Here is a 27,044-nt window from a genome sequence, read left to right as displayed (position 1 = left end):
AATGTGCAAAGTCTTTTGGGGGCTTGACTCCATCATGACGACTTCATGAACTCTGAGGGGTAGTGAGGCCGACGCTGGATAGGATACCCCGTGAAGTCTAGAGACTGGTGGTGGTGAAGAGGAATGGAGGCTGTGACGAGGAATGGGTTTCAGCCTGGATCTGGACTCTGCTGAGCTGGATAGAGGTGACTGCAGCGGAGGAAGGTTGCAGCGTTTGCCTGAAGCAACAGACTGACTGTGGGGAGAGAGAGACTTTTTAGAGTTTGACAGCAGTAGGTTGATTGGAAAGTTCATGGCAGATTCTGGTTGGTTAAATTTGGGATGATACACGCCCATGATCAGCTGCTCACCAGAGAGAGAGGTAGTAGTAGTAGGGGGTGTGGTTTGAGAATGAATTAAATAATAACACCAGTCTTCCTGTCTAAACTTACGCTGAGCTCCATTTGGGCAGTGACCTTCAGTGGAGCATATTTTTTAGGGGTCTCCTTTTAAATGTATTGCTTGTGAGGTTGGAAAACAAGTCCATAAATGGGGTAGCTATGGTTCAGCGGATAGAGTGGGTCGTCTCTCATCCAGCAGCCTCTACCATCACTGTGTGAATGTGTCGTATGACCTGAGGTGTAAAAGCGTTTTGAGTAGTCAGAAGACTTGGAAAGAGCTAAACAAGCTCAAGTTTCTGAAAACCTAGTATGATTGTATTGATATTTCCATCTATAGCTTCTGAGCTCATTTATTTTTATATGTTTGCCAGTTCAAGTCAGGATGGTGATTGGCTTATTCCCAGAGATACAGTGGACATCGGTACTTGGAAGACTTGCTATTTGACCTTACCTGTTTGCGTTTAAAAGCCGTCCATCTCTCACCAGAGGTTGAGGCTTGCAAGTAGTGAGTGTGCTATGATCCATGATCTCTCTAGGCTAGTTTAGTCTGATCCATAAACATGTGCAGTCTGCAACCACCAATGAAAAGAATCTCATTCTCTGAGAAACAAAAGGCTGAACTATCTTTTAACCAGCAAACACATTCTCTACAGGTATAATGTTTTTGGTTTTCTGAATTGAATTTGCCAATTATTTGTTCATCTCCAGAAGAACTCTCTCTTGCTAATGGGGTCATTTCTTGCTAACCAAATGCCGATGCCTATGGTTCATATTCACAGTTAAGAAACCAATGGTTGTGATCCCAGATAACTATGAGTTATTGTAGATTGTTGTAAACAATTATATTGGTAATGTACTGGACATGTTAGCTCTGTACTGCCAATTGTTTATTAAAAGAAAAAAAAAGAATCACGTCAAGCCACTTTTGCATATTATACAAAATGCACTTAACCATGTTTTTCTGACACTAACTTGTCCCTAGTCTGTCTACAAGCCCCCTCAATAATGAGAAAGTCCATCTTCTCTGTCTTTTGCCTGCTCCGCTTTTCAGAAAACATGTGCTTTAACAGGCTGTTTGGAGATTTTCCCTCTATCACAAAGGGCAGTAACCCCTCCCCCAGGGGGTGACACTCCCACAGCTTAGTGTTTCTTCTGCTATCTGAGTCTGCCTTCTCACCGTAAACAATAGGGCATGGAGAGAAAAAAACAGAGCCAGCTAAATCCTTCCAGAGAGGGGGCGTGGTCAGACACAGCTCATTTACATTTAAAGCTACAGACACAGAAACAGCCTGTTCTGAGCAGGGCTGAAATAGAGGGGTTTATAGACATGATAAATACGGGATCAGAGTGGATCAACAGCAAGACACTTCACACACATGTTTTGGGGAGCTCTTAGACTTCTTTAAACATTTTGAAAAGGAGGAGAATATTTGACCTTTAGTGGAAATCACTACACAATGCTCTGGTATTGTCACTACACAAATGTAATTTCTTTGTAAACCAGGGTGTCTCAATACCCTACAGGGTTCAGTTTGACATTTAGCGATAAGGCATAGAGGCTTGAAATAAATTACAGAACCTGGGAAATTCAATGAGGGAAACACATTTTTATACCAATTCATCCCCTGGTACTTTTTGCTCTTCTTGAGACGAGTTTAGCTCTGGAAAAATTCAGTAGCAAAGCAATAAGCAGAATTCCAATTAGTCATGTTGTCATTTAGCTATTGCATAAAAGTTATATTGAGGCTGATCCTCTGTCTTTCTCCCTCTGTTAACCAGGAGTGGCTGCATCTCCATGGCATCAGGACATCAGGATGTAACGGCCAATCAGGATCCTGCTGAGGCCATGGATGAGTTCTCAGGTAAAAGCGCAGACATATCTTCAGTGAAGTTAAACATGGTGTGCTTTTGACACATTTCTGTCTTTTCTTTTTGCTGTAATTGTGAGCTTACATAGTCATTTAAGGTGCTCGATGTGTGGAAATCCTCTTGAAGGCTTTCGTATGGTATCGTGTCATTCTCAAATTATTTCACTTTTTCAATTGGGGAAAAAAAGTGACACTGAAACAGGTTGTGCCTTAATTATAGCCAAGGTCATCTTTACACTTCCAAGTTTTAAATTCTGAGACCAATATGACCTTTTGCATTAGGTATGCATGTATGTATTTGGGGCAACTTGGGGTAAAATATTTTGCCAGAGGACACAATCGATGTGGCTGCAGGACCTGGGAATCGAACCTACTACCCTTCCAGTCAGGAGACGACCAACTCTATCACTGAGCACAGCTGGTTACCTATAAGACTTCATTATGAAGCAGTAATTACAATGATTTGGATCCGTCTGCTGAGGTTGCACAGGCCATTTATGTGTTTTAGAAGCAGTTTGAATAAACTGCTTGGTGCCAGGGCCTTAGTTATGATGCTTATTAGTAGATATTACATAAAATGTAATGTCTCTAACAATCTAAAACTTTCTTTTGTGATGTGGCCTTTTACAAATCACTGAGAAATGTAAAGCTGGTTTTGTCTCTGATACAAGATTTGTATTTCAGACACTTTAAGCTGTGATTCTGCTGCAAATAGAGAGTGTGCTTAAAAGTAAGGAAAGAATGCTCTGCGAGGTGCAGGAGAAAAATAACCTTGTGAGTAAAGGGAGAATGTGTGATTGTATGTCAACATCAAGGTTCATATAGTGTAGCATATTGAAAGCTTGGTACTATGAATCTGTACAGTTGACTGTAACACAGCACTGACAGACGCCATGTAGATTAGTCTATTTCTATCTTTATTAGAGAAATGCTAACAATTCTGCTATACAATCATTTTACAATGTAGGACTTACATCCCCATGACACCTTTACCAACAAACTAAATCCCCTACTCAGGTTTGGGTTTGAGATAAATGTGTTAATAGGGAATATTGCAAAAATATGGGAATAAAATCCTTACCATTAGATTTCTTTACAAATGCCAATGTTAGATCATTCAACTTTTTTTTTGGTTGATGGAAGGCACCTCTCAGTGTCTCACAAGCCTTCAAGTTAGTCCCAGTCCCCACTTTAAGAGCAGTAGAGTGTGGAGAAGACTCAGACCTGGACCTCTAAGACATTTAACAATGCTAATGTATTTTTTAGCTGGTATGCCAGATATTAAAATCAACATACAAAGCTACTGTAAATGTACATGTAAAAGTGGCCATGGTCAGAAGTAGATTTTTTGCTAAACAAAATTTAGCAATAGATTCAATTTGTCATTTTTTCACCAATAAGGTTCCAGGTATGTTGACTTTGAGCAGCAGCTGTCACATATTTTCCAAAGGAGTTGGATTTAAATCTTTTTATACGTGTTAGAAGACACCTTGCGAAAAAATCTATTGGATTTTTCTACTGGAAGTTATTTCCAGATTTGCTCAATATTTGATTAAATTCCCTGACTATTATGGATTGCACTTGTGTCTTTCCCCTGCTTGGTTTTACATGTGTATCAGTATTCACCCTTCCACACACTCATATACTGTTTAAGTGCAATACAATATTAACAGAGCAAATGATTATTCACACACATTCAAACACATTTATCTCTTGCACAAGGCTGCTTGACTTGTAGACAAGAGGAGTCTTGAATCTAACCTTTAATTTTTGAGTCACAGGTTGACCCACTCTAACTCTGAGCAACGTTTGTGTTATCCTACTTACTTCTCACTAATCCAACCGGCGGCACCTCTGATGTAAATTAGCTTTAAAGCTAACTCTAGCCCAACAGTTCTGTTGTGCATGGCCTCTGTCAAATAAACAAATAAACTAAACTACTTTTCAGACAATGTAGTTTAACTAGTCTCAAGAAGTAAATTTACAGCAGTATTCCTTGCTGTAAGAGCTGTAAACAGAACCTGATGTGTAAAAGGTGTCACTTGGTTTCACTGATCTAAACCAACCATCATTGCTTTGTCAGTTGATCTTGAATGATGGATCAGTCTGATATTTCTCAATATTCATTCAGACATCCCTGGTCCCCAGAGAATTACTTCCTGCCTTTAATAATTCCTGGATTTTTTCTGTTTCTCAACAATCAGGGGAAATTTGTTTTCCCAATACTGCAACGGTACTTTCTAAAATGTGTAAAATACCCATTAACCCAGCTTTACTTTTTGCAATAATAAACACATCTTAGCATATTAATCTCATAATCCCAAGATCCTCTGACCATTTTCCGCTGCCAAACAGCAGTATTTTAGCATTGTAGCAGTGTGGTTATTAGCAGGTTTTTGCATGAAAGCTTAAAGACTGATAAGTCATTCAACTAGCCTCAAAGGCTGCTTGCATGGATGGAGAATGTTAGGTTTGAATTAATAATAATAATAATTTACACTTTATTAATCCCACGAGGGGAAATTCAGTTTTTACACTCTGTCTAACACACACATAGGCCGAGATACACACTCATGCACAAACAGGGTTCTAGTGACATGCATTAATGGAGAGGTCTCAGAGTGAGGGGGCTGCCCACAGCGAGCGCTCCAGAGCAGTTTTGGGGTTCGGTGCCTTGCTCAGGGGCACCTCGGCAGTGCTCAGGAAATGGACTGGCACCTCTCCAGTTACCAGACCAGTTTCATAAACTCAAGTTTATTTACCATTTCCCACAAAGATGCTCAGGTGACGATGCCAGGGAGAGTTTCACGTTTTGTGTGATAAGAGTACATCCAGGAGGAACCTTCTTAATGTTTTATCTACTACAAGGGCATCCAAGAGGGCACATTCACAATGTTGTTTTAAAAACAATTAAGGATCCCTCAGAGTCTATCAGTGTGGGATAAGGACTTACAGTAGCTAAACTGTTTGTGTATCTGTCTTTATGTACAACTCTGTGTAAACACACACAAGGCTTTTGAGTGATGATACACTAATGTGCGCTGTAAGAGGTTAAGACTAGTTTGTTTCATCATATTTCTTCCTCTCTCCTCTGATTTGTAACCACAGGGAAGAAAAAGTCCAAGTTCCAGATGTTTAAAAACTTCTTTGCCAGGAAAAAGAAAAAGGAGCTGCCAGCCAGTGGTGCAGACGTGGGGCTCAGAGCCAGCCAATCAAGTGAAAATGTCAGCAAAGCATCTGAGAAAAACACACTCACTCGATCAGAGAGGGATAAGGGCTCAGGGTAAGATCCTATACAAATACATACAGACAAACAGGTTAATGAGTAAGGGAGGTTTTCACTCATCATCTTTACTAAACAATTCAGTGTCTGCAGTGATGTCTATCCCTAAACGATCTGATAATGGAGCTCACTTGCTTACTCATCGAATCTCTGTGAGGTGTGTTAGCACCTTTAACATGTTTTTTTTGTGTCAGCGATGCAGGTTTATAAATTTAGAGTAGATCTGTTTTTGTGCCCTCACAATTCTGTTCTTGTCAGAAAAAAAACATTAGGAAAATAGTGTCACTCTTAAACCCAAGCAAATTTGTTGTCAGATCATTTAGGAAGACACATTATTCAACTTTCACTTTCCTCCAGCCCAGTATTTTGTTTCTAACTAATTTGTTTTTGTAAATAAAGAAGTGTTTTTTTGTACTTCTGATAAATATCTCTTGGGGGTGAGGAAATGGATAATTTAAAAAGGAAGACCCAGCTTTATCATCCCTCTCCTGTTCTTCCTTAGTCTAGCCTTGTGGCTTCCTGTTTTTTGTAAACATGCTGGAATTCCTCCTCAAGTGTCCTAATGTCCACTGTTTTTTCAAAATGTGTCACTTCCTGCCATGTCCAGTCCTCACTCTCCCTCAAATGTTTCTGTTTTTATCCTTTTATGTTTCCTGAACAAGCATAAGAAATCAAACATATATTTGTATTGAATTACTGTGATGTAGAGTCTTTGAGAGATCATGTTTTGCTTTGTTCATTTCTTGACTTTTTCCAAAGATCGAAGATAAACTTGGGCAGCAAGGCCTTGTCACATGACTCTGTCTTTGTTTCGGACTCATCAGAGGCCAATGAGCCTCTTGGGGCATCACAGGATAGCATTCATGTCAAAGTGAAGTCCCTACAGGTAAATGCAGATAAAAACACTCTTGGCCTTTTTGTTTCAATAAATATCTAAGACTCTTCTTCAGACATTTGTACTTCTTCACATCCCGCATGTTGGGCTGTGTTTCCATTTTTGTTATTCTCCTTCAGGTCAAGCATCCAAACAGGAGGCTCACTCACATGCATAGTTTCCTTTTTTTTGTAGCTCCAGCTAAAGCAAGCAATAAGACTGGGCTCTCCTCCATCCCTCATTTGTGTGAAGAAAACAGAAGACACTGGCACAATGTCTGAAGACGATGGCCTACCCTGTAGTCCTCCAGAATACAGGACACTTCATACAGTTATGGTAACGCATATTATTGAATAATGGCCCATCCTGCAGGGCTGCACAGTGGTGCAGTGGTTAGCGCTGTTTCCTCACGGTGAGGAAGTTCCTGGTTCCAATCCCTGGACTAAACTGGACAGTGTTACTATTACAGTCTTCTCTTTATCCACCTCTCACAAGGTTCAAAGCCACAGCCTGAATAGCCTGGAGGGACTAGACAGTGACGATGACCAGGTAAGAAAAACAAACACTCAAAGGCCATTCCACTTATTTCAAACTCTGACAAGCTGTCCTGGCTCACATGTGAGCAAAATAATGTCTACAAAGAAACAATAACATTGATTTAAACTTTTAGGGACAATAGAACTGGTGGAAGTCTAATACACACTCGTCTTACCGTCTAATTTTCTGCCCCTCTCGAAAATGAAAACTAAACTAACTAACTAAAAAACACTAGAAGTTGTAAGAGTTTAGTGTTCAATTAAGTTCAGCAACCAAATAAAAGCTTTTACCAAGAGTCTCTTGGCCATTTTACCATCTCTGTGTGGATTTACTAATGCTGAATGCTGACACCAAATGCTTAAATTAATGCAGTGGTGATTGTAGCATAATGTTCTGCCGAATGTTTACAATGTTTTTCTTTCTAGAAAGTCACACAACAATTAAAGCTGAGGCTGATCCAAGTGTGACATTTAAGACTCCCAAACCCTGGTTGCCTGTTGCACCATGTACCTCTGTCCTCATTCAGGGTGTAAAGTCCAGACTAAATCCTCCCTTGTTAGTTTGTAACTTCAGAAGTTTCATTGTTTGTTTGCACCACAGCGACGTAATGGTCATCTTAGCAAGTAGAGGGTTACGACCGAACTAACCAAAAAACTTTCTCAGAAATTAAATTCATGGCCAACCAGTGAAAAGCAATTTTCTCAATATAATGTTGCTTCTTGTGAGTAATTATCTTTTTAGAGGCTAATGGCTGGAAATAATTCCCATTAACTACTATGAGATTTAACGGAGCATTATATTGATGTGAGAGTGCCTAAACCTTTAATTAGACCTAAATCTAGAGTAAAGTAACAGTGACATTGAGCTGGGAAATCATCAACTACAACATATAAGATAGTTTAACAATACTCTACTTTACTGTATTAGGGGGCGTTTGAAATCATCTATGGCTTCATATCCCTTTCCCGAGAGGGGCGTGGTCAGACACAGCTCATTTACATTTAAAGCTATAGATACAGAAACAGCCCGTTTTGAGCAGGCCTGAAATAGAGGGGTTGTAATTGAATACAGGATCAGAATGGATTTACAACAAGACACTTCACACTCGTTTTGAGGAGCTCTGAGACTTTTTTAAACTTCTTCAAAAGAAGTTTAGTATGTGACCTTTAAAGGTAAGGGTAGGTAATTTTCTCCAGATACACTTTTTAAGATTTTGGTTGAAATTGTGTTAAGGTCCTGACAGTAATTAATAATTCATGTGCTCTTAAAAAGAAACGAAAAAAAATATGTCCTCTGTAGCAGATAAACACGTAAAAACTTCTACCAGTGTCGGCACTCGACGATGTTTTATAAACAAATCAAGCCTCTCTACCCCATGCATGCATGAGCCCACACTCAAAGCATGAGCGGAAATCCGCTCCTGGACCAATGGTGCTAGTGCATATACATGAGGGGGGACAGAGGGGAGGGGGTGAGTGAATATGGAGAACGGAGAGGACGCTACTTTCAAAATCATGCTAGTTTTTGAAAATTACCGACACTGCCTTTATTTTCAGTAATTCTACCTCTTAACTTATGTTTAGCTGATGCAAGCCAGAGCTGCAGTAGCAGGAAAAATATCTCCCCATTAAATTATTCTACTTTCCATACATAAAAAGACAAACTTGCATGGATCATATTGCCTGTTTGAATAGCTGTTCTCATAAAAAAAGACTGAAAATTGACTTTATCTCCAGCCTACAGTTATCTCTTGAAATCTTGAGTAATTGATAAAGGCCTTCAGAAACCTTGTATTTCTCCCTCAGCTTGGGAGGAAAGAGCAGCTAATGAGGCCATCTCACTTAAAAACATCATTTAAATGTTCAATTCTTATGCAAATTCACCTCTTTAAGTTGACGCCTCGTAGCTTTTATTTCAGACTCTTTATGAACATGACTGTTTCTCTGCTTCTGTTTCCTCTAATTGTCATTTATCTAAATTACAAGCATGTCTTTCCTTTCCCATGTAAGCTGAAAACTCCTTTATGCTCCGTCACAGCACATTACTTTAAAACGGTTTATTCCTGGAAGAACATCTATGATAGAGAGAAAAGAGTGCAGGTTTGTGATATGACAAATGTTCTTCAAAACCTCAATTACCTATCTGGCTTCACTGGCTAAATGACAGTCACAGTCAATAAAGTATGACAAATGAGCATTTAATGATAGTTCTGTTTTAGCGATTTTAGGAGAGTTCTGGCCAGTCATACTCAAACTGTAAGGAACCACAAATGGCCAGCTTAAAATGCGTGCATACAAAACCCTGAAAAATTCCCTTTTAAAGTATGTCAGACATACAGGGATCAGGGTCAAGGATAATTCACTGGCCTATTTTAGGTATCCCATACACAAGGATGTAATGACCCAATATATGGATATGATTGAAGGTTTTTTTTTTCTTGTTGAAAGGGTTATTCTGTAACTAGATTGGATTTCATCACTTTCATCTTTGGCTTGACAACACATCTGTAGCATTCCTCAATTACCCTGCTTATCTGGGTATCAGTTTGAGTTTATCTATACACAACTTTGTTCTTCTGTTTGTGGTTTCAAATATACAAACAATGATGAACTTTGACCTGTGTGTTAAATCCATATTTGTATATATTCTTATTATTTCAGGTGACTATGTGGAACGAGAGATGTTTCGTATAATGACAAACCCCCAAAGAATAATTACCCAAGTATTGGCTCTGGTTTCATAGGGTGTTTTGCTTGGTTGAGGACAAATTATAAAGTAATTACCAAATGCAGATGCAAGCAGACATGCTGACTGCCAGAGAAAACCATTGGAAAGCAAACCAACACAGGCACAGTGGGTCAAAGAGTCAACACTAACATTATTATTGCCAGAGAAACGACAGAGAAGGGGATAACACAGAGACAAGTGGAAGAATAGGTCAAGCACAAGACCCAAGACAAGTCCAAACACAACAAAAATGTCAACCTCCAAATCATTAGATCAGACCTGATCTTCTGAGTTGTCTCTCCAGTGATATTTTGTCTGGAAATGTTTGGATGGTTGAATTCTGAAAATTCCTCCACAAAACCAGTACACTAAAACTGAGTAAAGGGTTCTGTTCATACAGCTGACAAATGAAGTCCTGTTTATTTTTACAATGAAAAAGTCTTTGCTGGCCTCAGTGCAGAAACACACGGGAAAAGCAGGAAATAGTTCTGAAGCTGTCTAAGGACCCCTTAGGTGTTTCTTCATGTGCTTTCCTCCTTCATCATCTTGATGGAAATCCACGCTTTGACTAACGCTCTAACCCTAACAGTCAAAGACACCATTTATTTTTTTAAACATGTTCTCAAAGAAAGACAGACTTGTTTAGCGTTGGTTGTTAAAGTGAATAATTTCCCATCCTCTGTCAGATTTACGAGGGCGTTTCTTGTCCATTGCTTTTTGTCATAAATTAAACCTTTACACAAATAAATCTTCGATCTTGTCTTCTTCTCTTCCCAGCTGTCCTGTGCTGCCTCCAGTAGAGCTGTGAGCCCTCTCGTTGTTCCAGGGGACTTCAGTCAGCCAGCCAGTTCCTATGGCTGTCTGGATAACTCTGCTGCCAAACACAAACTGGGGCTGAGGCACAAAGCTTGTTTTAGGAGGAAACCTGTCATTGTAAGACCTTATGTAGAGGCACATGTATAGAAACAATCAGGAGAGCATTTACATTTTACACACCTACTGAGACATCAACTACAGAAAATAGAAATGATCATTTATGTTCATTAAGTTTATCTTTTTGTCTATGTTTTTTTGTTCATCACAACATGAAAGTCAAATGTTCATAATCGTTTTTTGTAGAAGGTTTAGGTGAAACTTTAATTATTCAGATGAACTTTTCCGAATATCCACTGATCCTTTATTAGACAGGTTTTTATTTTGTGTTCTCAGCTCAGTTTCACTTTAACAGGACACGTGATGACGGTAAAGTGGCATTGAGTGTTTTTTAACTGTAACCGTTCAGTGTTATATCGTTGCTCATGCCTGTGCCCATGCAGAGGCTGGATGTAAAAGCAGATGGAGAATGTGTGGTGAAAGAGATACTGAACTCATCGAGGAAGCTCGAACAACACGGGACACCAGAAGGTCAGTGTTTTCTGTTTTGATCTTATATTATCTGAGTTCCTTTAAATTGATGACTCTGCATAAAGGAAATGTGTCTGATTTCCTTATTTCACCTGGGATGTTATACCAAACTCATAACAAAAAGCAAATAAACTGTTTAATTTAGAAAGTCAAGTTGAAATTAAAAAAAGTTTCTTATTTTAAAATATATCTTCACTTAAAGGTGCACTCTGGAGTTTTGTTAGAGAAATGTCAAATTTGGAGAAATGTACAGATTCCTTAATTTTCATAACTCTCTACACAAACTGTCTTCAGAGGAAAATGTGGTCCCTGTAGAACTGTTTCAAGATAAAATGTTGAACGAGAAGTTATGGAGGGCATAAAAAAAGCTCTTTGAGTAGTCAAAGGACTATAAAAGAACTTTACAAGCGCAAGTCCATTTATCATTCATTTACATTACAAGGGACGACTGTAGGAGTCGTGCCAACATGAACATGCTTTTCTTTCTCCTCGAATACTCCTTCTTATCTGTCATCATATATTTGTGCTTCTCTATGGTTTAGTTGGAAAAGGCGATGAGCTGAAACCACAGCTGGAGAGAGAAGATGAAGATAATGAAGAGGGAGGGCAAACACATCCCCTTTTAACATATAAGGAGGACTGTCATAAGGGAGAGGATGGCTCAGAAGAAAAACACTTTTCTCTGGACTTAGATACTTCCGCTTGTCCTGACCTTTGTCTCTTTGTGGAGAAAGCACCAGACGGCCAGCATATTCCCTCCGACAAGCTTGGCTTGACAGTTTCCTCTCTGGACAATCCTAGGTGATAAGATTTTATTTATCATCCTCCCTTATTTTCCTAATTTTGTATTCCTTCTTGACATCTCCCCCTGAATGAATATGTCTTGACCCTCTGTGAACATGATCCTTTTATATCTTCTTCTAGATCGATGACTCCTTCTGTTGTGAGAGAGTTCTTGCCGGACCCTCCAGAAATCCCCCGTAGAGCTGAGGAGGTTAAAAGCAGCTTGTCGCTCACAGGAGAAGAAGAAACAGTCCTGCAAAACAGTGAAGGGGAGGTCCTTTTGTTAAAGGAGACACTGGGCACTATAAAAACTCCCCTTCTGTCTTCTTCACTTGACAATCATACTGATGGAGTTCTGGTGGAATTAAACAAAGGGGTGACAGAGGAGTTGAAGGAAGAGAGGGGAGAAACTGTCGGTTATGAGGCTGATCCTGCTGGATCTCTCAAACCAGATCAGACCACCATGGAAGAGGAGGAGGTTTCCACTTTGAGCAGGAATGTTCAAAGTGGTGCCATGAGGAAGGAGGAAGCAGCAGAGGAGAAAGAAGAAGACTTAGTTGTGGAAACATGGAGTCAACATTGTGTATGTAGAGTTTATGCTTCATAATTCAATCTATGTATGTTTGCAAAAACAATTCCTTTTTTTTATCTCTCTTTAAAAAACTCCTGATTGTAAAATGTCATTATGTGTGTCTTTTCTTGAGGGCTCATTTGCTATGCTGAAATATGTACTTCTTTTTCTCTGTGCCTTATCTTCCAGCCAGAAGAGGAGGGAGAGGACAGGGAGGGAGAGGACGTTCAACCAGTGGAGCAAAATGATGTGCTCACAGATAACACAATCAACCGAGTACAACCAGATGAGAGCAATGGACGTGAGGACACACTAAAGCTGGAGATGGCACCAGAGGTGGAGGAAAGGAGAAGAGACAATAGAAAAGAAGATGTTGAAGAAGTGGAGGGGAATAAAGATAGCACGGAGGAAGAAGAGGATGGGCAGGGTTCAGAAGAAGTGATAAAGGTGTTACCTGATGCAGCTGTGGAAGAGGTTAGAAATGCTAATGCCATCCAGAACATGGATGAAGGTGAACACTTGGTGGTAAAAGATAATATGGTGTTGGCCCCACAAATCAGGAACAAAGATGGACTCCCTTTAGAAGAGGCTGATCAGGCCGTAGTGGAAGAGATTCAAAGCTGTGTTGAGGAAAGGGTCATTGGGGAAGAGAGTGGAGTGGAAGGGGACCACTTCAAATCAAACCAAGAGGAAAATGTTGAACCAAACAAACCTGGTGCAGATCCCCCTGAAGAAGATGTAGAGCACGAAGGTGATAAGGTAGCAAGCACAAGCATGATTCAAAGGGAACATGAAACATCTGAAGCCACAGAGCCGTCTCAGGCTTTCTTGAGGGCTTCTTTTTCCTCTCCAGACTCACATCAAGAGAGTCTTTCTCCAAGCTCAGAGGAAGAGGAAACTATCAGCTGTTACCAGGATTCTGAAGAGCCTTCTTATGATGCAGCATTTACAGAAAAAGAACTAGATACCACTACAAAAAAAGTCAAAGAAGAAACACATTTGTCCCCGGATGATGTAACTCCACCGTCAGCTCTTGAGGAGGAAAAAATCAAAAAGCCATCCAGCGGTTCCTATCAGACCAAATTTCACTTCCCATCCCTCCCTGTAGAAGGTGCCAAAGACAGTTTAACCTCGTGTGCGTCTGTTTGTGCCCCCTTGACTTCTGCAAGCACAGAACGTAAGAACACAGAGCATGTTCAAGTGTAGATCATGAATATTTTTCTATTTGGGAACTTGGCCTTTTGTTGACAACTTGAATTAGCTGTGTCATGTTCAGTTACAGTATGTCTTCTCTTGTACCTTTTCTAAAAGCAGATCAGAGTAATTTACCACGTGACATTAGATTGGCTTGATGATGGAGTTAGATTAAAGTTAAACTACAGATAAGCTGTTCCATCCTTCCTCCTGCAGAGGGTTCAGCCCTGTTAAAGGGAAACAACAACAATCCATTTGGAGTGTGGTTGAGAAAGACGCCAGTTCTGCACCGCTTTAATCCAGAGGAGCAAAGTTCACAGGTAAAAACCCACACCTCTTTCTGACTGTGTGTTGTTTGAAAGACATCTTACGGCTGCCGTGCTGCTTGATAGAAGTGACATTAACAATCCTAAATATGGGCTAAGGTGTGGACAGACGGCGTTAATGCAAATCTTACTCAAAGACCTCCAGAAGCAGAGCTGCTCAAGAAGTTGCCACACTTCTTGTTGCGTTGCCCTCATTGCTTTACCAAAGAAACTTTTAGGCTTTTGGGGGGTTTTTTCAGGCCAAAACTGTCACAGAGATTTGTCTACAGCTATCTGCAACTTCCATGAGGAAAAAAACTTATTTAGACACTTAAGAAACGTTAGTTACTGAACTTTTTCACATTTTATGTTGTTTACTTTTTATTTAGCATTCCTTTGAAGCTCCGGCTCAGCCTTACAGCAGTAAGACTGACATGCCACAGGCCATCAGTGCAAAGCCACCAAGCAACAAACCAGCACTCCCTAAGAAACCAGACCTTCATGGAGACCGAGGAGGAAAAATCAAGCACATCTCAGGTGTGTGAACAACTTTTCTAAAGACAACGTTTACAAGTCTTCTTCCTTTTTCACTGCCTTGCCACATTTTTCTTTACAATTTCAAAAGAAATTAGGTTTACAATGAATACAAAATCACCTTCTTTATCCTGAACAAGGAGAACATTCAAAATGATTCAAATAGGATAAATTACATGAATGAAACCCTGCATCCAGTTAGTTAAAATGAGCCTATGTTAGCTAAACAATTGAGATTAAGAATACAACTGGATTGAACCTCAGGTAGATGATTATTGTCATATTTCATTTAAACATGGCTGTAAAAGGAATATGGAGTTGGGTACCGAACTCAATGGTCACCTGTTCAAGTCCCAGACCATAATATGGAAGTTGATCTGGGCGCCTTCCAATGACTGGGCAAGGCATCAAAACCCCCAGCTGCTCTGATGAGCTTCCTGCATAGCAGTTTGTAGCAGTCCCACTCTCCACTTCTGGTAAATGGGAGGAAATAAGAGAACCTGCTCTGCTGGAGGATACAAACATTTCTCAGCCTTTTCGAAACTGATGTAAAACGTGTGATGCCGTGGTTGAGTATAGGGTTAAAAAAAGAAAAAAGTGATATCCCCTTTGAAAATGAGAGCTAAAATGAGGAAAAAGGAAGAGATTTTAACCGCTAGTGTAAAAGTCTTTTTACTGTCTGATTGATCCAGACCCAGCTTCCACTCCTGGTGTTTCTAGTGAACCTGATTCCCCAAGCTGGATCTCTGTGGCCAAACAAAAACAGAAGACTTATAATGACAACTCACTGATTGAGACTACAGTCAAGAAGGTAATGTGTGTGTGTGTGTGTGTATGTGTGTGTGTGAGAGAGAGAGACAGAGAGAGAGAGAGACTCATAACAACTGGTTGTGTTGATTTTTCTCATCAGGAGGATCGACATATGAAGAGTTCCAACAACGACAAAGCTGCAGAGTCTACCAACAAAGGTCAGACTGCACACATGCACATTTCAGGGGGGGGGGTGCTGATTTAACAAGTTGTATAAAAGCCCACCTTGTACTGATGCAGTTCCCCTCATGTGGACAAACCCTGCTCCTGCTTCTGAACCAGAAACATCCAATTCCACTCTCTTTGTAGCATCCATTATAACTTATATTATTCTGATCTATTGCATTAATATCTGTTTAACCTCAAACTGTACATGTATTGCATTCTGTGGATAGATGTCTTTGCCTTCTTTCAATCTAATTGCAGATAAATAATCTTCAATGCACTTTCAAATGATTTGAAAGGTATCTTAAATTCATGCCAGTCTTCATCAACACATACAAAGATCAAAATCATTCAATTTATTTTGAAAAAGCTCTTCTTTTTAGATTGTTAATAATTGTTTTTGTGTCGTCTTTGTCCTTTCTCAGGGATAAGTAACCCCATAGCATCTGTTGACAAGGAGGTACGGAGGGCTGTCTCGCCTTCAGCTCTGGTGCCATCTCAGCTGTCTAAATCCCCATCGTATGGTCTGTCCAATCCTGTCCACCTGAAACCTAATGTTCCCGTCACCTTCAACAGGCTACCCCAAAGCTCCTTTTCACCCCCTTCTCAGGTTCATATTCACCAAAAGTCTCCTCCTTGTGCTAGCCCACCACCACTCTCCAATGTTTCTACCTATTCAAAGACACCCGACCCCATGGGCTCAACACTTACCTCCCCTCCTTTTTCATCAAGAAATGCCCCAGAAAAGTCAAGTTCAAGAGCTACAGGGCTCTCGAACCAAATCCCTTCCTCCCAGCGCTTCCTGCCTCCTGCGGCCTTCACACAGGACGAGCCGCCCTGGATGGCTTTGGCCAAGAAAAAGGCCAAAGCATGGAGCGAGATGCCCCAGATTGTCCAGTGACCATCAAAAAGGCTCAAGAGGAGCTGATCTGAAGGGGTGGTTTATTGGTCCTATTCTGTGGCTGGACCTGTATGCATTTGTACACAAAGAGTTGTTTTTCTGTTTTACCTTTCTTCTAATTTTTTCTAACCTTTGTTGTTTTAGAAACAATCTCTCACATTAAAGAGGCTCAGTTAAAATTCTTCCTTAAATTGCACAGTTATGCTTTCAAAACTACAAGGTAGGACCAAATATTATTGTGTCTTGGAAGTGGATGATTTTGTATAAAAGTCAAAGTAAGTTATAAAGTGCCTTAATGTGATAAAACACCGGTAATCTGGCAGAAGTTTTGTTGAGTTTTTTTAATTGAGTCACTGCAGATTTCACCTGATATCACTGAGCCTTTCAGGTAAGCAATAACGCAAACTTATAAAGAGTCTTCTTTCATCACAAGATGTGGTCATATAATAAAGATACACTGACGAATGATTTTCCGGATGAATAAAACCCTTTCTCTTTTTTATCTGACATTGTGTTACTTCGTGTGGCCATCATACATGCTCACATTTTGGAAGAATGTTATGAAAAGGGTTCAAACAGGATTACATTCAATAGAAGATGTAGAAAAAGGAGCTGAAATGATGGTGCATTCAAGTGGTGTCGGACAAATTGGAAAAATTAGTTTCAAAGTTATAAGTGCACATTGGCACCTGCTCAAGTCAGAACAACTCAGAAACTCTGAAAATAGTTGGGTGTCCGACTTACCAACATGATATCTGAATTGTCATAACATGGGGGGCCAAATGTTGCCGTATGTTTTGTTCACATGCTACTATTATTAATTGATGTATTGCTCAAATATAACTTGTAACAGTTGCATTTCACTGATCGTCCTCGTAGTATCAACACTGTTTTTTTTTTTTTTGCTCTTGCTAAATTCAGATTTTCTGAACTGAAATCACAGGAACACACAAGATTGACTTCCCAACTTAGAAAGTTCAAATTCTTCTACTCAGTGTGGATCTTCCAACAAGCTTATCCCTTATTTTGTCTTTTAACAAAGTCAAGTGCATTGCATTCAAAGAGACACAAAACAGAGCATTCTGTGAGAGCTGGTTTATACAGGGTCACAAACCACTTTTGCTGTGCACAAACGTTTCATTTCGACCACCTCCTGTACAGTAGGTGGCAGCATGTATGTTTAACAATCCGCCAGCCGAGAGAAGAAGAAGAAGATATTGGAGCCTGCCAAAAATGAATCAGAAGAAGAAGAAGAAGGCTTCAAGATTTGTGCGGCTAGCATTGCGGCCGATATGAACGACTGCTAAACTATTATATCAAAGTTGCAGTAATAGGTTACCGAAACTATTTGACTACAATCCCTCTAGTCAATTTAGAGAACGTAAGGTGGCACTTCAGTGCCAGGACGTCAAACGTGCTGTCGCTGACGTTATGACCGATTTATCGTCTGGATTCAGGTTGTTTTCTTAGCATTAGCATTAAGACATGGAGACTCGGGGGGTTGAAGACATGTTTGACTTTCGTCGGTAAGTCAGCCAACAGCACCAGGTTACTGTGATCTCCAGCAGACACGAGTTAGCCACAGATGTTTCCTTGTTTAGTGTTTATTCTGTTGGATCGCATTTTGGGCAGTATCCTTGACGTCTTTCATTTACGAGCTAACGCTGCTAAAAGACATCAGCTTTATAAAACAGGAAGCTAACAGACCTAACAGTTTGTTTATTTTGAATGTGTATTATGCATGATGTTGTTATGATGATGATGTGATTATGGTGACTAAACTTACGACCCCCCCTCTGCACGTTAACACCTGCTCAAGTCGGAAACTAGCAAAAGAATGACATTCCCGACCTACGACATACAAACAATCGTCATAACCTGGGTATCAAAATATGTTTTGTTAATGTTCACATACTATGAATCGACGCACATCAACGTTTAGCACAAATATAACTTGTAAGGATTGTATTACATTGATCTATCGACGCTGTTTCTTCTTGTTGTTACTACATTCTGAAATCTCGGGAACACAGTGAAGTCAAAGGAAGACTTCCCAATTTCGAAACCTGGACCCCCCCCCCCCCCCCCCATTAGTTTTATTTTAGGAGTCTCTTGCCTGTTCGAACATGTAGCGACACGTGTAATAACGTGTAGAGACTGACGCCCCGGATGTTGGCTCTACCATCATTTCAATTACTCAATAACTGTGCACGAGTAAAACATGCATAGAGGTTGTAGGCTCTCCGTACCTCAGGTTTATTTGGGGAGTTTAATACAAGTGCATGAACAGTTGAATTACATGCTGTTGGTTTTCCAATCAAATGTCGATCATTGCTTTAGATGACTTCCAGTCTGATCATGTTGTCATCCTTCACTGACTCAATTTATTGGTTACTCTGATTCTGTCTTTGCACAGGTTTCCCAAAGACACATTAATCCTTTTGCTGTTGCTGGTCTACTTTCCTGTGGGTGTTTGCTTGATGTTAATACGGATCTTTATCGGTGTTCATGTCTTCTTGGTCAGCTGTGCACTTCCAGAGAGTTTTGTTAGAAGGTGAGTATTTTATGTTGTCACATGTTCAACCGAATTCTCTGCACAAATCAGCATTTTGAGTGTGACAGCTTTGCTGTTATGATAGTTGTGTTTTTCATCAAAATCCATTAGAGCCCGACCGATTAATCAGCCTGCCAATAATACTGTCCGATATTAGCGTATCAGGGGAATATCAGTATCGGTGGATTTTATCATGCTACAATATTACTAGATTCATTTACCCGTCAAATCGTTCCTTTGAGTTATAAATGTGTTCCACAGTTCTCTGTCACCAGCAGAGGGCGCTATATGGATTACAACAATCATTATGACTCCTCTTAGAAGCGTATGTGACTGAAAGTGTTTCAGTGTGTGTTAGAACAATTTTTATTTATTTATTTTATTAGTTTATTTGTCAGGGACAATGTACAAAATACATTAATCTTACGAAAATATGCTTTGTACCAGATTTAGCGGATGCTAGTTTCCATCTGCTGTCCCCGGGCAGGTGCACACAGGATTAAAACATGACATTACAAATAACTGTCAGTAGCACAAAACAAATACATGCAGTAGTCATTTAAAAACAGTAGTCATTTAAAACTAATCAGATGGTTTCTTTTCCCGAAAACCATCACAGCCTAAAAACTGTTAATTAATTAATATTTTAAGTTTTACGTTTTTTACTATGTTAATTAATATTAACACAGTAAAAAACTTTTGCAACGAAATTACAACAAAACAGACAGCTGTCCATATTTCTTTTCTGTCTTTAGATTTATTGTTAGGATCATGTGCTCAGTCCTGGGGATGCATGTGAGACAAAATAACCCTCGCTCCAGAGACAAGAACACCAAGCTGTACATATGCAACCACGTGACGGACTTTGACCACAACATAATCAACCTCCTGACCCCCTGCAATACTGTGAGTGTATTTAATGTGTCTGTATGCTTTGGATAACCACGTTCAATTGTTTTAATTTGTAAGAATGTTCTAAACCTCTTGAACCTGTCAGTATTCACCAACTATGTCTCCACTTTAAGGTCAGGTACTTCTCAAAAGTTTAAATTCATGAGCTGCTTCAAAAAGCACAAAGATTCTTAAATATGGATGATGCATGCTTGTACTGCCCAGGTGTTTTTTTATAAGCATAGATATCTGACTTTTTGCATACATGTATTCATAAAATGTATGCACAGAGAGGGAGAGAGGTAAATGCTGATATGCTGCACGGATTAGCAATTAATAACATGTAGGAGGAAACTCCTACATGTTATAAACTGAGGAAACTCCTCAGAGTTCAGATTTGTGCACATTGATCGCAAATGGCTTTCTGATTATTTTTTTTAATCAATCAATGTTTATTTGTATAGCGTCAATTCATAACAGGTGTTATCTCGAGACATTTTACAAAAAGCAGGTAAAGGACCTTAAGCGTAAGGTCCTTTACCTGTGTTTCAACCCCCCCTAAAGGGGGGGGTTGAAACGCCATGCTACAGGTCAAATTCTAACCTGGACCACCAGCACCCCAACATGAAGCTGTTCAAATCTCATTTATATGCATCGAGTATGCAAAAAGATTTGCCTGAAATCTGTGTATGCTACGCTTATGCTATGTTGTCATGTTCAGTGCAGTATAAGGACAGCCTGCTTTGTGTTGTTCTGCTTTTAGCCCCAGCTGGAGGGCTCGACAGGCTTCGTGTGTTGGGCCAGAGGCTTCATGGAGATCCATTCAGCGTCTGTCCAAGGAGTGTTAGAAGACTCTCTGCAGAGATACTGCTCCACTGAAGGTATCCCGCCTTTGCTCCTGTTCCCTGAGGAGGACACCACAAATGGCCGTGCTGGTCTGCTTAGGTTCAGGTTAGTGTTAATATTTCTTACAGAGGATGTAACTACTTGTAACTAACTAATTACAAATAATGGAGATGAGATGAGCCCCGTTTCCACCAAGTGGTCTGGTATGGAATGGATCAGTACAGTTTGGTTCGGTAAAGATCCTGTTTCCTGTTTCCATCCATTCCACAGCCAACCGTGCCCTCTTTGGTAGGCGGCTTGTTAGCCGGATGCAACTAAGGAGAAAAACCAAACACAGTAAACAAAACCAATGATGGAAATATACTCTGTCACTGGCATGTGGCTCTTTGTTACAAAAACTCAATCCAGCTTTGATACAGAGAAGACTGTGCCGCGAGGGGAAATACAGACATATAAACAATCGACCATTTAAACACGGCGGGGTTGTGTATGCCGCTGTTGCATGGAAAGTGACTATTCTTTTTGACTAATCAACGGACTGCAGTGATTACCTCCACTTTTTAGAGTTAGACTGATATACTTGGCAGCCCAACAGAAGGGTACCAAAAAGTAGGACAGTACAGATCGCTTTGGGGATCTTTCCCGACTTTAGTCTATGGAAACGCCACAAAATGCGTGCTGTACCGAGACTGAACCGCTTGGTGGAAACGGGGCTTTACAGTCCCAACTGTTCCTCCTTTGTCATTTTCAGTCAGATTGAGCTTTTTCAACTGTTTGCCTTGTTCTCAACTAATGAATGTTTTCAATCACAGCTCCTGGCCTTTCTCCCTGACTGACTCCATTCAGCCTGTGGCCTTACGGGTGACCAGACCATTGATTGCTTTGGTAAAGTCCATTGAACTTGTAAACAAAAATGAGAAGGGATAGATCATTTAAATGTTATTTGTGACTGGTGCAAGGAGACCATTTAACACTGGACCCTTTGCCAATCCCTGCCCTCCTTAGTTACTGTTAGTAGGTGAGACAGAATCTCTTGGCGCTGTTCTCCCTCCCACTGGAAACAAATTAAAGATGCCCCATGATATGACAGACTTTTATTTTTACTTGATGTGATTCTTTTCTAATCTGGTCACATTTTAAAAGAAAAAATACTTTTAAAATGTGATCCATGTCTGATGAAGTCATGGCGGCTAACGTTAGCTGTCCAGTATGCAGTTCAGAGTTATGTGCACAACTTGCCAACCGGGGCAAAATCTCTTAGTGCTAAAAATAATTCTGTTGGATTAAGATGAGGATCATTGATTATTATGATCATTCTGTCAGACACTCCGAGCACCTTTTAACATTGTTGTAGTAACTGCGTCACGCTGAAAGACTTGGTCCATGCCGAGGTTTAACTAACAGGAAGTAAAAAGTAGCTGAGCAATGGCTGCTGTGATTGTTGTTGGCTCTCTGATTGGTGGGTCAGCAGGCCAATCAGAGAGCCAACAAAGGGTCAGTCGTACTGTCTGTATAAAACTGAAATGTTCTTTCCTAATAAGGAAGGGAGAAAGTTAAAATGCCTTTTCAAAACGTATCTTTGAATTAAGCAGATGAGAGTGAGCTGCTTTAAGATTATACCGTCATCTCAGCACCAGGAACCACATGTTGAGCATGTTTAGGAGTTGGGCTGGTGCTCCATGTCCGTATCCGTTGCTAACAACACACCTCAGCAAGAAGCAAATGGTGCTTCGTTGTGTTCAACATCTTGAAAATGTGAACAGTTCTATGATATTTGTTCGTTTTGAGGTTTAAAAAGTATTCCATCAGAGTGAATTCAGATGTACTGTATACTTTGTGAAAAACCCTTTCAACAGTAATGAAGTGTGTGTCAAACAGCCTTGTGTTGCTGTTTGCAGCTGCAGCGAGAGGAGGAGATATTTTTAAACCCATGCCATCATTCTTAGTATCCATACACTCTTCTACTGTCTGTATAGACATATTTCAATGATCAATGTAACATTAGGATCTGACGTGATTGTGTTTGCCCACAGAGTACACCTGAGTCAAGTTGGCTGTTGGAGCTCTTGTGGACATTTTTTGCTCCATGTACAGTGTATCATGTAAGGTACTAAATAATTTCTTTCATTATTTCCATCCATTAAGTCCAAATATGCTGCAGATAAATGATCCATAAAGATGCCACAGTTGTGTTCACATTTCTTATAGAGCTTTGAGTTACTGAAACTGTGAGAAACAAAGGAATGAACACTTTCCTGTGGAACACCTAACAACCCTAAGTGTTCAGTATATTCTCAGTAATGTTGATTTAATTAGAATGTTTTAATCAGAAGATCGTCTGTTGATGCTTTTGAACATTTGTGTTATCAGCGTTGTTTTCAGAGTAACTTTTTTGTGTTGCTTTTTTTTCGTCTCTATTCCAGTTGGCTTCCACCCATATCCAGACAAGAAGACGAGTCGATGCAGGAGTTTGCCAACAAAGTCCAGAAGGTAAACTAATGTTGTTCAGTTGGCTCGAATCATCATAGGGTAATGGCACAAAGAAAAAAGATTTAAACTAATGCATCTTCAGCCAGGTCATGGATTTCTTGACGACACACACAGATTCCTGTACAGCATGGACTATCATGAGCTCAGGCCCTGGACACAAACTCACCCTAACAAACACAGCAACACGTTGTTACTATGCAACAAACCACACAGCACATATTCCTTTATAATTGTGTTATTTATTGCTTAATAATACTGAAATAACCCTGTGAGGTGATTGCACAATCTTACCAGGTAAAACAGTTGACAAAATGTGGAACTCTCTTCCTCATTATGACTCACATGAGCAGTCTCTCAAAGTTAACGGTCATTCCTTTTTTTAATATCAAATAGTTTGTAGTTCCAGTTGTCATGTAGAAAAAGCTGTTTGTGACCTCGCTCTTTCATGGACTGTCCCTCTCCTTTCCTAAAAAACCCAAGCCCAAGGCACTTGCCCATACGGTGATCTGCCTAAGCTGTACAGGGAATTTACTAATCCTCAGATTGTTTCCTCAAAGCAGAGCATTGTTGCATTTGTTGGATGTCCTGAATCTGCCTGCTTTTCTCCTGCAGTTGTACTTTAAAATGTGCTCCTATCTGACTTTGATTGCAGCTACTAGCCAGCGAACTTGGCCTGGTATCCACCAAGATCACAAAAGCTGATAAAGCCGAGCACGCCAAAAGGAAAAGGCACACGTTACCACAAGCTTCATCAAGTAAGTCAATGAAATGACTGAGTATAATACTCTTGAAGGAATTCAGCTGGTAGGGTTGCTATTTTGAAGGGATGTCAGCTTGTCTTTTTCCTGCTTTAGATGTCAGACCTGCTTCTATTGGCCTTGGCTTCATGGTCCAGAGTTTGGGCACAGATGATCGAAGGATTGCCAAAATGGCCCAACAGGTGAAGGACGTGTTGCCTCATGTCCCGATGAATGTAATCTCAAAGGACTTAGGTAGGTGTCCAATTCTATTGTTGCCTCCGAACCCTATGATGTTAGCTCAATGTCTGTTCTTCTGTTATTTACTGTCTCAATGACATATTGTTTCACATGAAAACATTTGGGCCCTGTGTATTCCTCGCCTTTTTTCCGGGCAGAAAAGTGCTGGCTGTGAAATCGGGAGCACGAGCCTAAAGTGCGTGTATGCTGAGAAGAAAAGCAATGCACGTTCCTCCTGTCTCTGTATGACCGAGACTGCTCCATTACTTTGAGCTCTATGGCTTATTTTAGATTGTTTCCTGATCAGACCTGCAGAGAAGAGGATGTGGACATGATCCCAAGGTTGCAAGAATTCAAGGAATATCATACATGGTGCACTCGGGTGGACGCACAAAAAAGGCGCCGCACAAAAAAGAGCCCGAGTGCTGAGCTTCGTCTCCTGGCGGCCCCGTGCTGCTACTGAAACGCTCTGTACTCATTGAAAACAATTTGAAAAACACGCTGGCACTCAGAAAAAACAGCTTGGTGGACACATGGCCTTATAAAGCACGGCTACCCAGGGAATTGTCATGCACTTACTGTTTGTTTTTAATTGTGTGCAGCAAAAACCAACTGTGTTGACACAACCATAACAAACCTGCTTGAGAACAAGGAGGAAACCCAAATGGAAGCAACTGGGACGTCAACATTGGGGCCTTCAAGGAACAGCTCCTACTTGTCTGGTTCTTCTTCCACCTTAAAGGTTTGAGATTTATTGCGCTCAACCACCTCAGCTCCCTAAATGTAGAAGGTTTCACGAAACGACTTCTAGACTTACATGTAAATAATTAAACTTGGGGATTTGAAGTGAACTTCTACATTGCTCAGGTGACATTTAAGAACAAATCCATGAATCCACTTGTGCCCCGTTTCCACCGAGCGGTCCGGCTCAGTACGGCGCGCATTTTGCGGGAAAGGCTCCCAAATAACCGATCCCTACCGTCCCACTTTTTGGGACCCTTCCGTTGGGGTGGCAAGAATATCAAGCCGACCAGAAAAGTTGGAGCTAAACACTGCAGTCCGCTGATTGGTCCAACGAATAGTCACTTCCTGTGTGACGTTGGCAAACAAAATTCTACCTTGTTTAAACCATTGACAGTAACACAGCTGATTGTTTACGTCTGTATTTCTCCTCGCTGCACACAGCCTTCTCTGAAACAAAGCTTGATTGAGTTTTTGTAATAAAGAGTTACATGCCAATGAAGTGGATGAACTGCTGGATGTTGCGTTTTTGTCCTATTGTTAAATTTATTAGTTAGCGGTTAGCTGCTATCGCATGATGCTATTACGTAGCAGCTATCGGCATCCGGTTTACACGCCGCCTACCAAATAGGGCACGGGTGGCTGTGGAAACGCAAACGGGATCAGGCTTAATCGAACCAAACCGTACCAAATTGTACTGATCCGTACCGGACTGCTGTGTGGAAACGGGGCTTTGGATCTATCCTAATCTATAAATGTCTTTTCATCCACAGCCTGCTGCCAAAGCTTTTGGGAGATCGCCAACTGATAGACATTTGTCTCTCCAAGAGAGAAAAGAAGCACTGTATAATTTTGCAAGAAGGTAAGGGTTCACTGTCTTTAGCTTTAATACATGATTAAGATATTTAATAATATGCAAGAGCAGCGAAATCTAGTTAAAGGTTGCAGCAGAAATGCAACAAAGGTCAGCCTTGATTAAAAAAACAATTATTGTATTGATGAAACATTTCTTGACTCATTAAGTAAAAATTATTTAAGTTCATTATTTTTGGAAAGTTAGATGCCCTTTTTGGGGGGGGGGAGCCTGAGGTCTTTGAATTAATTCAAAAAAGTATTCCAACAGGGAAAGTAAATTCAAATGTACTGTATACTTTGTGAAAAACCCCTTTAAACAAGAAAGGTGTAATGAAGTGTGTGTGTCTAACAGAGAATACTTAGTATCATAGTGAACTCAACACTGACTTCTGGTTTTACTTTTTCTCTCTCTTATTTAGACGCTACATTGAAAAACATGGATTGGATCAAGAGGACACTCATTAAGCACACTTTGGGTCAAGCCATCAACTAGTCAGAGAAGACTATTCAACTTGCATAGCATTCTTATTTGAATGGTGATTTTTATATTCTGTCGACAGGTTTCATTAAAAGACAGATTTTGTTTAATGCAAATAACAGAAGTATTTAGAGCATAAACATTCATGGAAAGGCGATACTGCATGTTTTATTCTTCATTCTGACTGGTACATAATTTTGATATCAATTTGTATTATGATCCACTGACTGTGAATCATCTATTTATTTTTATAATGTCCAGAAATGTCAATGAAAATAAAGTTCAGCTTGACCGTAGACATTTGCAAGTGATGCTGTTTTGTTAGGACAATTGACTCAAGTGCCGAGTGCTCTTTATGAGACATAAAACCAATTAGACTTTTGTGTACATTTGAGTTATCTTAAGGCTGAATATTTCAGTTGTAAACCTGAAGAGTGACTACTTGTTATTTTTTTGTCTCTGAAGTTGCTAATGCTTGAGTACGTTCACTCTGAAAACAAAGCAACCAGATTGTGGCTCAAGAGGGAGCCAGAGGCATATATGGAGTTTGTGCATCAGTGACTGAGCAGTGTACATTTATACAAAAACAATATTCACTAATTTTATAGTTCAATGAAGAAATCCATAACTTGTTGAAGACGAGACTACACCAGAGAGACTACATAGTGACTGGAGTTTGCTCAGTAATGGTAAGTGGTTTGATTAGTGAAAATGTATCTATCAAAGATAACAGTAACACGCTTGAAATAAAGTATTCTTGAGTTTGGACAAAGTCTATTTGTAGTGGATATTTTTCTAAAAAAGTCTTCATCTATGAAACAAAATGAAATGGTTGGGAGGTGGTAAAAAGATCTGATCAGTGTTCTTTTTGTTAAG

General features: G+C 40.1%; 2 protein-coding genes across 4 annotated transcripts in view; both read left to right on the top strand.

Annotated features, from left to right (window-relative positions):
- The window catches only part of LOC306829473 (uncharacterized protein), a 30,173-nt gene extending 13,330 nt beyond the window's left edge, over positions 1–16,843 (top strand). Inside the window, exons 2-17 of one of the 3 annotated variants that reach the window (XM_079352519.1) lie at positions 2,160–2,242; positions 5,357–5,531; positions 6,291–6,417; positions 6,601–6,741; positions 6,901–6,954; positions 10,447–10,602; positions 10,986–11,073; positions 11,616–11,874; positions 11,998–12,439; positions 12,617–13,604; positions 13,838–13,941; positions 14,316–14,463; positions 15,153–15,271; positions 15,371–15,428; positions 15,697–15,734; positions 15,861–15,901. In XM_079352519.1, coding sequence (XP_079208645.1) covers positions 2,160–2,242; positions 5,357–5,531; positions 6,291–6,417; positions 6,601–6,741; positions 6,901–6,954; positions 10,447–10,602; positions 10,986–11,073; positions 11,616–11,874; positions 11,998–12,439; positions 12,617–13,604; positions 13,838–13,941; positions 14,316–14,463; positions 15,153–15,271; positions 15,371–15,428; positions 15,697–15,704 — 2,950 coding nt within the window. In that variant the 3' untranslated portion in view covers positions 15,705–15,734; positions 15,861–15,901. Of the gene's footprint in view, positions 1–2,159; positions 2,243–5,356; positions 5,532–6,290; positions 6,418–6,600; positions 6,742–6,900; positions 6,955–10,446; positions 10,603–10,985; positions 11,074–11,615; positions 11,875–11,997; positions 12,440–12,616; positions 13,605–13,837; positions 13,942–14,315; positions 14,464–15,152; positions 15,272–15,370; positions 15,429–15,696 lie in introns of all 3 variants that reach the window. The other 2 variants (XM_079352517.1, XM_079352518.1) reach the window with 2 other exon arrangements.
- Positions 16,844–17,553: 710 nt separating this feature from the next.
- aup1 (AUP1 lipid droplet regulating VLDL assembly factor) lies at positions 17,554–26,464 on the top strand. The gene is made up of 12 exons (XM_079352974.1): positions 17,554–17,862; positions 18,753–18,890; positions 19,646–19,796; positions 20,545–20,732; positions 21,440–21,512; positions 22,661–22,734; positions 23,051–23,117; positions 23,770–23,872; positions 23,972–24,109; positions 24,697–24,836; positions 25,609–25,697; positions 26,110–26,464. The coding sequence occupies exons 1-12, from the start codon at positions 17,822–17,824 to the stop codon at positions 26,153–26,155; spliced, it is 1,248 nt and encodes a 415-aa protein (XP_079209100.1). The 5' UTR covers positions 17,554–17,821; the 3' UTR covers positions 26,156–26,464.
- Positions 26,465–27,044: the final 580 nt, after the last annotated feature.

The sequence above is a fragment of the Symphodus melops genome (genome assembly GCF_947650265.1).
Source record: "Symphodus melops genome assembly, chromosome: 9".
Taxonomy (NCBI): domain Eukaryota; kingdom Metazoa; phylum Chordata; class Actinopteri; order Labriformes; family Labridae; genus Symphodus; species Symphodus melops.
Note: the sequence above shows the minus strand (reverse complement) of the source record. Positions and strands in the feature narration are given on the sequence as shown.